Source organism: Zalophus californianus, chromosome 6 (assembly GCF_009762305.2).
Source record: "Zalophus californianus isolate mZalCal1 chromosome 6, mZalCal1.pri.v2, whole genome shotgun sequence".
NCBI classification, from domain to species: Eukaryota; Metazoa; Chordata; class Mammalia; order Carnivora; family Otariidae; genus Zalophus; species Zalophus californianus.
The window spans coordinates 82,150,857-82,163,700 of record NC_045600.1 but is presented as its reverse complement, the minus strand read 5'-3'; the positions used below and the strand labels follow the sequence as shown (position 1 = coordinate 82,163,700).

The window sequence follows — 12,844 nt, the reverse complement described above, 5'->3', positions numbered from 1 at the left end:
GAGCCCCGCATCGGGCTCCCTGCTCAGCGGGAAGCCTGCTTCTCCCTCTCCCACTCCCCCTGCTTGTGTTCCCTCTTTCACTGTGTCTGTCACTATCGGATAAATAAAATCTTAAAAAAAATTTTTTTTTTTTTAATTAGCTAGCACATAAATGTAGGTTGGTAGTCCTACCACCTGCCTTCAGCTATGGCTGTGTACCTGATTGTTGTCTGGTATTAATATTGACCAGCTCATAAACACATAACACCTATACATGGTAAGTAACTGGAGCAGACTCCAATTAATTTTTTTTTTTAAGATTTTATTTCTTTATTTGACAGACAAAGCACAAGCAGGTGGAGTGGCAGGCAGAGGGACAGGGAGGGGCAGGGAGCCCAACATAGGGCTGGGCTCCAGGATCATGACCTGAGCTGAAGGCAGACATTTAACCGACTGAGCCACCTAGGTGCCCCTTAATTTTTTCCCCCACCTTTTCAGGTTTAATTCCAGGAAAAAAGGATCTAAAATGGGGCCTTTGGTGGAGTTTTTTTTTCTTTTTCTTTTGGACAAAAGTAAAATGGCATTATAGCAGATTTTATTTTCCTTAAATGACTATAATATCTCTCATTCCACATGCTCTCCTTACAATATAACTGTCACTTCACCCATTTAGTAGTCTATGTACTTTCCCCATAAATGTGATGTTTTTTTTTGGACTGCTTCAACAAATAGTTGAAATGATCCTATGTGACTTCTGAGATTAGGCCATGGAAGTCAATATAACTGCTCCACTTCAACTACCCCCATGTTGACGTCAAACTTTCTAAATAGGTTCTCCTTTCAGAGCTTATTTCTTCACTCAGGCAAAGGACCCTATGGGCAGAGCATCCCCTGACAGAAACTGAAACTACCCCCTCAAGCAATAAGGACTGCCCTGAGCCAGCATGACCCTGCTGGTGATTGATTTCAAGGCAATGATTGACCTGACCTTCACTGTCCACCTGCACATACCTAGTGTTGCCTTCACTGAAAAAAATTCCTTTCTTGGTTCACCACCACTCATTTCTCTGCCTTAGGATTTGGTGAGTGGCGAGTGGGCGAACCTTGTTTGTTTGGGAGCCCTGGAGCCAGGTGCTCTTGTACCCCTGTGCCCCAGCTACACCTTGTCCTCTTGGAAATTTCTTGGGAGTGCTCACTTTTGGAACATAGCTGCCAGGCAGTGAGGAAGCCTCCACATGGAGGGCCACCTAAAGGTATTCCAGCTCACAGTCCCAGCTGAAGTCTAGGATCAACTGCCAGACATGTGAATGAACAAGACTTCAGATTCCAGGCCCTGGCCTTGATTTTGAGCTGCCCCAGCTTATGTCATGTGGTGCAGACAAGCTGTGCCATTGAGCCTTGACCAAATTGCCTATCTGTGAGCAAAATAAATGATTATTGTTTTTTAGTCTACTAAGTTTGCAATGACCAGACAAGTATAAATAACACTACCATAGACACTTAACATATATTTAAATCTTATCCAATCTCTTATATCGTATCAATCAAATTATCCTGTACTTGGTGAAAATGAGTAAGGGACAGGCGGATCTAGGTAGGGAGATATAGATAAGGGGCTCTGCGATCAGGCTCACAGAAATCCCAAAAATGCGGGGATGTATGAAAACCAGAGATAAGGGAACAAACCAGACCACCCTGCCCTAGGTCTGTGTGTGTGTGTATCTTTTTTATCATGGTCACCTGTGACTAACAAAGAATAACCAGACCCTAAAAAAAGAAGTAAGCCATGAAAGATGTTATCACCAGTCCTTACTCCAGCGAAGATATCACAAGACTGATAAGGACATAAGCTCCGTGGTCAGTTCTAAATAAAAGACTACCAGTGGAGGCTCACGTTGGCAACCCTGTCCAGAACCCCCTCACTCCTGAGACTTTTTCTCTGTATGCTTGCTTAATAATTTTTTTTTTTTTTTAAGATTTTGACACAGAGAGAGAACGCACACAAGCAGGGGGAGCGGCAGAGGGAGAGGGAGAAGCAGGCTCTCTGTGAGCAGGGAGCCCGATGTGGGGCTCGATCCCAGGACCCTGGGATCATGACCTGAGCCGAAGGCAGACGCTTAACCGACTGAGCCAACCAGGTGCCCCTACTTAATAAATTTCTATCGCTCTGCTCACTCTCCTTTGTGAGATTGATTCTTCGACTCCATGAGACAAGGACCTAGCTCTTCCGCTTCAAAAAGTTCTTAGCACACAGCCATACTCAGGGCACCTGAGTTTATTTTTAAGTAATCTCTATGATGTAGTTTTGGAATGTTAGTGAGGTCCAGAGCCCATGGCCAAGAAAGAATTCTTGAGATGGCTTTGGTACAAAAAGGTGATTTTACTAAAGCATGGGAACAGAACCCCTGGGCAGAAAGAGCTATGGCACTGGGGTTGTAAGGAATGGCTGATGATAAACTTGGGAGTTGGGGGAGGTAAGGAAAAAGGGAGATGTCCAAAAGGATTTTATATGCTAAAGAAGACTCACATGCTAAAGAAGATACTGGAGGCTGGGCTATTGGCAAGCTAAAGTTGTTTTTCCCTCTAGCAAAGTATTAACATTAAGACCCTTGGGAATTTCCTGGAGGAATGTCTCACCTATCCCACCCAGGAGTGGGGTGAGGGCGTGGAGGAGGGGGGGTGGTTGTGGGGTGTCAGCTTATGCTTTGTCCTCAGTTTACCTTCTGCTCCCTCATCATCTACACCCAATGTGAGGCTCAAATTTACAACCCCAAGATCAAGAGTCACATGCTCCACTGACTGAGCCCGCCAGATGCCCCAATTTCTTTCCTTCTCTCTTTCTTTCTCTTTTTCTTTTCTTTCTCCCTTCCTTTCAGATTATTTATTAGAGAGAGAGAGAGAAGGAGCAGAAGGAGAGGCACAAGCAGACTCCTCGCCAAGCGCAGAACCGATGCGGGACTCAATCTCAGGACCTTGAGATCATGACCTGAGCCCAAATTGAGCCACCCAACTCAACCAACTGAGCCACCCAGGCATCCTTCAAGTTAATTCTTTTTTTTTTTTTTTAAAGATTTTATTTGACACAGAGAGACACAGTGAGAGAGGGAACACAAGCAGGGGCAGTGGGAGAGGGAGAAGCAGGTTTCCCGCCAAGCAGGGAGCCCGATGCAGGGCTCGATCCCAGGACCCTGGGATCATGATCTGAGCCAAAGGCAGACGCTTAACCATCTGAGCCACCCAGGCGCCCCTATAGGTATGTTTCCTTAAGGCGCATGTGAGATCTTACGCCCACCTCTACGTATAACACTAAGGCTCCCTTATCTAAATATTCATCCTAACCCTAGATAAAAGGAACCCACTCTTCCTTGCTTGGGAGTCATGGCTTTGGAAGTTATTCCTCATGATCTCCTTACTTACTGCAAATAAAGTTTCCTTTGTGGGACAACTCACCTGGTGTAGTTCCTGATGTAGGAAAGAACCTTAGGGTTCGAAGCTGACAGCCAAGAAAGAATTCTTGAGACATTTTTGTTGCAAAAAGGTGGTTTTATTAAAGCACGGGGACACGGGGTGCCTGGGTGGCTCAGTCGTTAGCGTCTGCCTTCAGCTCAGGTCACGATCCCGGAGTTCTGGGATCAAGCCCTGCATCAGGCTCCTTGCTCCGCGGGAAGCCTGCTTCTCCCTCTCCCACTCCCCCTGCTTGTGTTCCCTCTCTCGCTGTCTCTCTCTGTCAAATAAATAAATAAAATCTAAAACCACCATATTAAAAAAAATAATAAAGCGCGGGGACAGGACCGCGGGGCAGAAAGAGCTGTACCGGGGTCATATGGGGTGGACCATTATATACTTTCAAGTTGGGAGGGGGTTAGGGATAGCCTAAGTCTCTAAGGAATTTGGAAGCAAGTTTTCCAGGACCTTGAGGGGGCTAGCTAATTATTGGGAAAATGTCATTTATTACCGCCTAATAAAACGTTAGTCATGAGACCTTTCAGATGTATATCGGGGGCCATATGCCTGGGGGGTGATTGCCAACATGTATCTTGGGGGGTTTAGAGATAAAGGAAATTTTTAAAGGAATTTTTATATGTTAAAGTAGACTTACAGGATTCTAGGGAGGGGTCAGGCTAGGATTGCCTTTTACCCTTAGCAAAGTCAGAATGTCACTCAGCCTGTTTCAAGGACTTGTCAATGGGCTGTAGGTAGTAAGGAAATTTAGTCATTTTTCTTTTTTTTTTTTTTAAAGATTTTATTTATTTATTTGAGAGAGAGAATGAGAGATAGCACGAGAGGGAAGAGGGTCAGAGGGAGAAGCAGACTCCCCGCTGAGCAGGAAGCCCGATGTGGGACTCGATCCCGGGACTCCAGGATCATGACCTGAGCCGAAGGCAGTCGCTTAACCAACTGAGCCACCCAGGCGCCCCATAAAACCACCTTTTTGCACAGAAGCCATCTTAAGAATTCTTGGCGGGGTGGGCTCTGTACCCCAACACCACCAACATTCCAAAACTACATCATTTTTGCCTCTCCTCTTTTTATGGCCTCTGAAATGTTTAAAGTTAACTGCTTACATGGAGGATTATTACGTGCAGATATTGTGAAACCCAATAATGTACAAGACACGGAGGACTTTTTCCTCTTTAAAGACTTCATGTCTTGTACACTGTAAGTGAAATAGTCACATTGTAGCAGGATCAGCCTTGGGACCACCAAGAATTTTGGTAAATTTTTTTTTTTTTTGTAATCTCCACACCCAACATGGGGCTGGAACTCATAAGCTCAAGATGAAGCCCTACTGACTGGGCCAACCAGGTGCCCCAAGAAATTCTGTAATTCTACTCAATTCTTAAGAGTTAGTATTCAGGGACCTAATGCCATCAGTCAATACGTTAAAGCCTTCTACCAACTCCTTCACTAATTAAAAAGAAACCAGTTTCCAAAACTTCAAAACAGCTCATGTTTAGTTGTCTTTTCCTCTCATTTCTCCTTTTCTCCTGATCCTTTCTCTGGATGCAGTGCACGTTCCTTTTACTACTCAGGTACTCTTCACTGTTTCTTGTTCACTTGGTTATCCCAGCTTCCCAACTTTTTGCATCAGCTGGCAGGAAGTTGCTCCCTCCCCAAGTATTCATTCTTCGGATTGCACCAGACTTGGGCTGTACTGTGTACCTTTTAGAAATGAGACTCAGTAAAAAGGTCCAGGAAACCGTGCATGGTATTCCTAAATTTTATCTTTCATAGTCAGCTACACCCAAGGCGTCACTGAGGGGCCAAAAACTGGGATACCTGCCCAGGTGACATTGTAGTGTAATTATAAGCCTCTCGGGCAGCCCCTGCTGAAGGGATAAGGGGTAGTAACCACAGGAGTAAATAAAGTGAAGCCGGGGAAGCGCTTTGAATGCATCCACTGCAGCCGAATCAAGACCCCCCGCGCCTCCCACGCTCCAGGATTGGCAGTCACGCTTGGAAGGGCCAACATGGCGCCATCCCCTCGGCCCCCTCGGCCCCCTCGGCGTGGGGGGCGGAGCCCCGCGCATCACGTGACCGCCCCCACCCCGTCCGCGGGCTGCGCTCCCTTCCCCTGCTCCTGGAGCGCGCGGGGAGTCCGGCGGTGCGCAGATCGGGGTCTGCTCCTGTAGGGGTGTTCTCCCTTGTCCCGGCGCGTCCGCGAGCGTCTCTCCCCGGAGCAAAGGCGGGAGCAGGGCCAGGAAAGGGGGCGCTAGGCCGTGCAGAGGCAAAGGGGCTCCAGAACGGTGTCTCTGCCGTTGACACCGAGGCGGGAGGTCGGAGTCCCGGACTAGGGGCTGGGCCAGAGGAGAGCGCGCGGGTGTCCTGGGGGACGGCCGGGCGCGTGAGGGCGAGGCTGTTGGGAGATTCAGGGCATTCCGCCCAGACCGTAGGTGCCGTCGGGCACTCTGGGTCCCCTCGGAGCTCTGGTCACTTGGCTTGGGCATTTCACAGGTTTCCCATCGCCATCCAGCCCCTCAGAACCAGCAGGATTGATCAGCCAAATGTTCTCGTCCTTCTGAGGAGAGGGGTTGAGAGGGATGGCCCGGCCCTCGGGGGGTGGAAGGAGCAGAGGTTGAAGAGGGCGGCGGGAGCGGGGAGCGCCCTCCTTGACTATCAGATGCCTCCTGTGTTTCCATCTCTGCCGAGTGGGCTTGGCCGCGCTGACTACCCGGGAGGAGGCAAGGACGCAGCTCAGCCGGCTCTGACCGTGCCGCCTCCATGTGGCTGCTGACGGGGACCCAGGAGGGAACCGGCTTGGGGCGCAGCCTCGCCCTCCTCCCTCCCCGCCTCCCAGGCGCCGGGGCTGGCGATGTGGAGAGGTGAGGGGACCCGCGGCTGCCCCGGGTTCTCCAGGACTCCACCAGGCGCCCGCGCGTTCCACCGCACCCGGGGCAGGGGCGACCCAGGCGGGGCTCCGTGGTGGGCGGACGGGCAGGCGACGAGTGGAGCAGGAACCCCTTCCTCGTCATGGGGCACAACGGCAGCTGGATCTCCCGAAACGCCAGCGAGCCGCGCAACGCGTCGGGCGCGGAGGCTGGGAGCGCCAACCGCAGCGCGCTCGGGGAGTTCGGCGAGGCTCAGCTGTACCGCCAGTTCACCACCACCGTGCAGGTCGTCATCTTCATAGGCTCGCTGCTCGGTAAGCCGCCTACGGGGGCGCCGCCCGGGTGGGCTTCCCCGAGCGCACAGGCTCGGAGGGGGCACGGGATCGAGGGCCGCCGGAGCCGCGGTGGATTCGGGGTGCCCGGCAGAGTGTAGATAGTGGGGTTTAAGAATGCGGGGATAACTGCAGGGAAGTTAAGCAGGGACGGTTGACTCCAGCCCCCAAGCGGGAAGCAGAAGAGTTCTCGTAGGGCTTTGTCTCGGTCCGAGGACCATGCCCGGTATAGGAGGAGGTCCGCCTCCCGGGCAGCCCTTGCGGAACGCTTCGTGATGGGCGCAACCCTGCCCAACAATCATTCCTCACCTCCTGGGTGCCAGGTCGGAGCGCTGGCCCCGAGCTCCTGTTTACAAATAGCGAGGGACAAAGATTCTGTTTTGTTACTGGTGACTGATGTGTTTTGCACCCCCGTCTATTCCCTATATAAAAAATTATTTTGAAAGACCCTTATTTTGCACATATTTTATGGCTTGCTTCTTCGGAACACCGACCTGCTTGCTGGTAAACCAATTCCGTGGAGTTAAACACTATAGTGCTTCTGATATTTTTAGAAACCGTAAACAAAACAAATCCCAGCATATTTCTCTACCTATATTTTGTCTGAAGTACAAAATACGCACATTTAGGTATTCTTGTTCAACGAACTGAAATGAGTGGTTAGTAAAAACGTTTGTCCACTAGCATGAGAATTACCTGTATTTCTGATAGGTACTCTTTAAATGATAAATGATAATATTCATTTCTGTTGAGGTTAGTTGAACATGTTGCATATTACTTGTAAATAAGTGACTTCCCTTCAAATGTAAATTTTCTGATATGGCATTTAAATGGATATGATTATGTGTGATATTGTGGTCAGGAGCAGTCCTAAAGTTTCGAAGTAGGAATAGATTTTTTGCAGACATCTGTCAATTTCCATGGAAATCAATATAAGTGACATCAAGAAGACTGGAAAAATTTTAAATGTTTGAAATTTCCCTTCATAATTTCTCTAATTGTCATCATCCTGTTCCACTGTATCATACTGATTTTCCACTTCTTGTCACGAGGGCATTTTCAGGAGTAGATATCAGTGTGGCTGTGTGTGTTAAGATGTGTTTTTAATGAGTAGAATGATAAATGCACATTGACAAAAAAATGCTTGTGTATCAGATATTTTCAGTATTCATTTAACAACAAACATTGAACACCTACCAGGTACCATGCACAATGAATTGTAGATTATTAGGAGTTAAAAGTCTAGTGTTGTCACATTTACTTAAAGTGTAGATTATCGGGGAGAGGAGAAGTGGCAGCATTTTTATTTCTGCAGGGTTTTACATACATATATTTGTTTTGTGTTCCCCATTGGGAACTCGTAACAATGAAGAAAGATGATGATGGGAGAAATTTTCCCAGAGTTTGACTCCAAAATTTTGAGTACTGTTGAAACAGAAAACAGAGCATGTATGTAAAAGGCATAGCAAATAGTGCACACTTAATGTTAGTTCTATTTCCAGTGTACCATCTCTTCTGTTAATTACAGTGGATTCAAGAATTGCTAGATAGAGGTGTCCAGGTGACTCAGTCGGTTAAGTGTCTGACTCTTGATCTCAGCTCAGGTCTTGGTATCAGGGTGGTGAGTCAAAGTCCTGTGTTGGTGGGTATAGAGTCTTCTTTTTTTAATTTTTATTTAATTTTTAAAAAGATTTTTTTTTATTTGAGAGAGCACGAACAGGGGGGAAGCGTAGATTGAGAAGCAGACTCCCTGCTGAGCTAGGATTCCCAATGTGGGACTTGATCCCAGGACCTGGGGACCATGACCTGAGCCAGAAGAAGACGCTTAACGAGTGAGCCACCCAGGCGCCCCAATCTGCCTTTACTTCAACTCTTTTTTTCCCCACAGCGATTTAATTGATAGGCAAGAACTGTTTTTGGGGATTTCTCCCAAGAGGAGACTGATTTTCCTTTTTATTGTTAGTTATGCCTGGCTTGGTGAAGGAGGACTTTATTTTCTCCCTTCCACGTTACTTGGCCCTCCTAAGAGAGAATTCCATTTGCTCCTTTTTCTTTTCAGAAGAAGTATAAATATGGTTAAATTTCATGAAATCAAAAGTCAGAGAACTTGGGCAAAAGGAAAGACAGCATGGAGTGCCTGGGTGGCTGTCAGTTAAGGGTCTGATTCCTGATTCCTGCTCAGGTCATGACCTCAGGGTCCTGGGCTCGAGCTCACTCAGTGCAGAGTAGGCTTGTCCCTTTCCATATGCTCCTCTCTACTCAAAGTCAGTCTTCAAAAGGAAAGGCATTTCAGGTTTCCTTAAAAATTTTTTTTTATTTTTTTTCCTCAAAATTTTAGCTGAATCATAACATAGCCTTGTGTACTTACTTAACTGGTATTCTTGATTGTTTTTGAGGATTTCACCTGTATAAACATATCAGTGTAATTGAATCCTCCTGGTGATGCCAGCTGAGGCTCAGAGCTTAAGTTGCAAAGTGAAGTAGTCAGTTGCAAGACAAGTAAACTTGGGAAGCATAGTTTCATGAAAGTCCCCCCTCCCCCCCGAAAACTCACAGATTAGGAATGAAAGAAAAACATTTTTTATGGAAGAACCTTTAAGGCGGAAAAGTTAAGTGGAGAATGGAATAGTATCTAGAATAGCATGTGATGCTGATTTAATCTACTTGTTTCTCCTATCTGCAAACATAGACAAATGAGTTTTTATTTTTTTCCCTTTATTATTTATTTTTTTAAAAGATTTTATTTATTTATTTGACAGAGAGAGAGAGACAGCGAGAGCAGGAACACAAGCAGGGGGAGTGGGAGAGGGAGAAGCAGGCTTCCTGCGGAGCAAGGAGCCCGATGTGGGACTCGATCCCAGGACCCTGAGATCATGACCTGAGCCGAAGGCAGACGCTTAACGACTGAGCCACCCAGGTGCCCTATTTTTTTCCCTTTAAACAAACTCAAACTTCCTAGATTGCCTAAATAGATTTTTCTTTTTTTTTAAAAGATTTTATTTATTTATTAGAGAATGAGAGATAGCACGAGAGGGAAGAGGGTCAGAGGGAGAAGCAGACTCCTCCCTGCTGAGCAGGGAGCCCGATGTGGGACTCGATCCCGGGACTCCAGGATCATGAGCCGAAGGCCGTCGCTTAACCTACTGAGCCACCCAGGCACCCACTAAATAGATTTTTTTTTTTTTTTTTATTCATGAAAGAGAGAGAGAGGGGCAGAGGGAGAAGCAGGCTCTCAAGGAGCAGGGAGCCGGATGCGGGACTCGATCCCAGAGCCCTGGGATCATGACCTGAGCCGAAGGCAGACTCTTAACCATCTGAGCCACCCAGGCGCCCAATAGATTTTTTTCATTAGAATTTTCAAAGGCCCACTGTTAGGTGAAAATAATTCCTTTGTACTATTGTTGTTTTACAGTCTCTTTGGAAACTTTTAGTGCCCTGTATGAAGAAAAAAGTCAACTTGGGATAACTATAATCTAGCCATAGGGAACATTAATTGCTTTCAGAATGAACTCTCGAATTATATATAATACTCTTCAAATAATGCCTTTTGAGGCTTTGTGTAAACAAGAGTATCTCAGCCTTTTAAAAATTTTTTTTCTTAAAGATTTTATTTGCTTATTTGAGAGAGCACGGAGGGAGAGTGAGAGGGAGACGCAGACTCCCCGCTGAGCAGGAAGCCCAACACTGGGGGGGGGGGGTTCTATCCCAGGACTCCAGGACCATGACCCAAGCCAAAGGCAGACCCTCAACTGACTGATCTACCCAGGCTCCCCTCTCAGCCTTCTTTATGCAACATCTTGGGATATCTGAAGATATGCTCCAGGTCTTGAAAGAGTCAAATTTATATTTTTATTAAGATTTTTTTTTTATTTAACAGCACAAATGGGGAGCAGCAGGCAGAGGTAGAGGGAGAAGCAGGGTTCCCGCTGAGCAGGGAGCCAGATTCGGGCCTCCATCCCAGGACCCTGGGATCATATCCTGAGCTCAAGGCGAATGCTTAACCGACTGAGCTACCCAGGTTCCCTGAAGGAGTCAAATTAGGTTTCTCTTTGGTAAATATATGGCACAACACTTTTAATGGTGAACAGTGTAAAATCGAAGACTCAAAAAAGATTTGGAATCACTATTTCCAATAAGTGCTTTGGATCTAATGCCTCAGAGTTGATCTTCTCTCCCTTTTTCCTAGTCCTTTGGGATTCGCAATGCAAGTGCATGGAAAGCTAGTCCCCTCTCTGGTGCTTTCACTTGACAAAGGTCAGTGGCTGTTAGGAAGCCTGTTACCTCTAGGCTCCCCCCGCCCCCTACATAAATTGCCTGTCATCTGTGCTTGTTACCATTGGAGGCATTTAGGAGGTTTTTGTAAATGAACTTGCTCCTTATTTAAGAAAATGAGCATTGTGGACAATAGCCAACAAATTACATATCTTTCCTCACCTTTTCCTCACTCACTATTGTATGAAATTGATGACCCTAAGTAAAGGTCCGTCTTGTCTGTGGCCTGATTCCTTGAGGTGTGGTTATTGAAGTATTCATGTGGGGAACTGTCTTACTGAATTGATCTGACAGATGATATGGATAAACACCATTTTTGCTCATGATTCTTTTTTTAAAGATTTATATTTATTAGAGAGAGTGTGCATGAGACAGCACAAGCAGGTGGGAGAGGGAGAAGCAGGCTCCCTGCTGAACCAGGAGACTGACATGGGGCTGGATCCCAGGACCCTGGGATCATGACCTAAGCCAAAGGCAGAAGCTTTAAGCGACTGAGCCACCCAGGTGTCCCGTTTAGCTAAATGTTTGATGGAAATAGTGTTAATACTAGTTTGTGCTTATGAGTCATAATTATACAGGATGACTTTTAGTTAACCATAATTATAGCCAATAATAATGTAATATCATCAGCCTTATTTTACCTGCTTTTTAGGTATGCCTGGAAACCTAAGTAGACTAAATCAAGAATGTGATGTCTTGGATTGACCTAAGAAGTTTGAAATAGTGAGGTCAATAGTTACAGCCAATGTAGGTGGACTCCTATTGTATTGACTCAAATTCTCTTACATTGTCTTTGATTTCCAGGTGATACGTGCATTCCCCCATTCTTTTATAATGTATGTTAGGTGTAGAAAATAAATTTGATTTCCTTCTGAATGAAACACTTTTGTTAATACTGTGCTTCTCATTACTAGGTCTTTAGTATATAGCCTTCCACTTTTTAATTTCTTCCGGAAATTATATTCTGTGAAAACCTGATACAGCTTTATTGAGATAAATAAAATTCCTGTACTACACAATTCGCCCAATTATGTAGTATATAATTCAGTGTTTTTAAGTATATTCACAGCTAAGCAATGATTACCAGTATGGAATTCCAGAACTTTTTTTTATCATCCCAAAAAGAAACCAAGTACCCATTAGTAGTTGCTTGCCATTTCCCCTCAATACCCTGAGCCCTAGGCAACTACTAATCTACTTTTTGTGTCAGTGGATTTGTTCTGGATATTTCATATGTAATGGAGTCATATAATATGTGGTTCTTTGTAAATGGCTTCTTTCACATAGCTTAATGTTTTCAAGGTTCATCTGTGTTGTAGCGTATTTTTTATTCCCTTCTATTATGGAATAATATTCCATTTTATGGGTATATCACCTTTTCTTTATCCATTCATCAGTTGAAGGACATTTGAGTTGTTCCACTTTTGGGCTATTGTGAGTAATCCTACTCTGAGCATTTGTGTAGTTTTTGGGTGGACATAATGTTTTGTTTTGTCTTTTTTTAAGATTTTATTTATTTAACAGAGAGCGAGAGAGGGAACAGAAGCAGGGGGAGTGGGAGAGGGAGAAGCAGGCTTCCCTCAGGGCAGGGAGCCCGACGCGGGCTTGATCCTAGGACCTGGGATCATGACCTGAGCCGAAGGCAGACGCTTAATGACTGAGCCACCCAGGCATCCCGGACATAATGTTTTTAATTCTCTTGTGTATATAGCAAGAGTGAAATTTCTGGGTCATAAGGTAACTCTAAGTTTATTCTTTTAAGAGTTGCCAGACTGCTTTTCAAAATGGCTGCATCATTTTACATTCCCACCAGCAGTGTATAGAGAGGTTCTAATTTCTCCACATCTCTGCCAACATTTGTTACTGTTTTTTGTTGTTGTTACAGCCATGCTAGTGGATATTAAATGGTATCTCATTATAGTTTTGATTTGT

At 45.7% G+C, this 12,844-nt stretch overlaps 1 protein-coding gene across 3 annotated transcripts in view; it reads left to right on the top strand.

Moving 5' to 3' along the window:
- Window positions 1–6,424: 6,424 nt before the first annotated feature.
- The window catches only part of GPR176 (G protein-coupled receptor 176), a 118,887-nt gene continuing 112,467 nt past the window's right edge, over window positions 6,425–12,844 (top strand). For 2 of the 3 annotated variants that reach the window (XM_027568698.1, XM_027568696.1), the window contains exon 1: window positions 6,508–6,622. Coding sequence is in view for 1 of the 3 variants with exons in the window: in XM_027568695.1 (XP_027424496.1) it covers window positions 6,451–6,622 (172 nt within the window). In the remaining 2 variants the exon portion in view is untranslated. Of the gene's footprint in view, window positions 6,623–12,844 lie in introns of all 3 variants that reach the window. The other variant, XM_027568695.1, reaches the window with a different exon arrangement.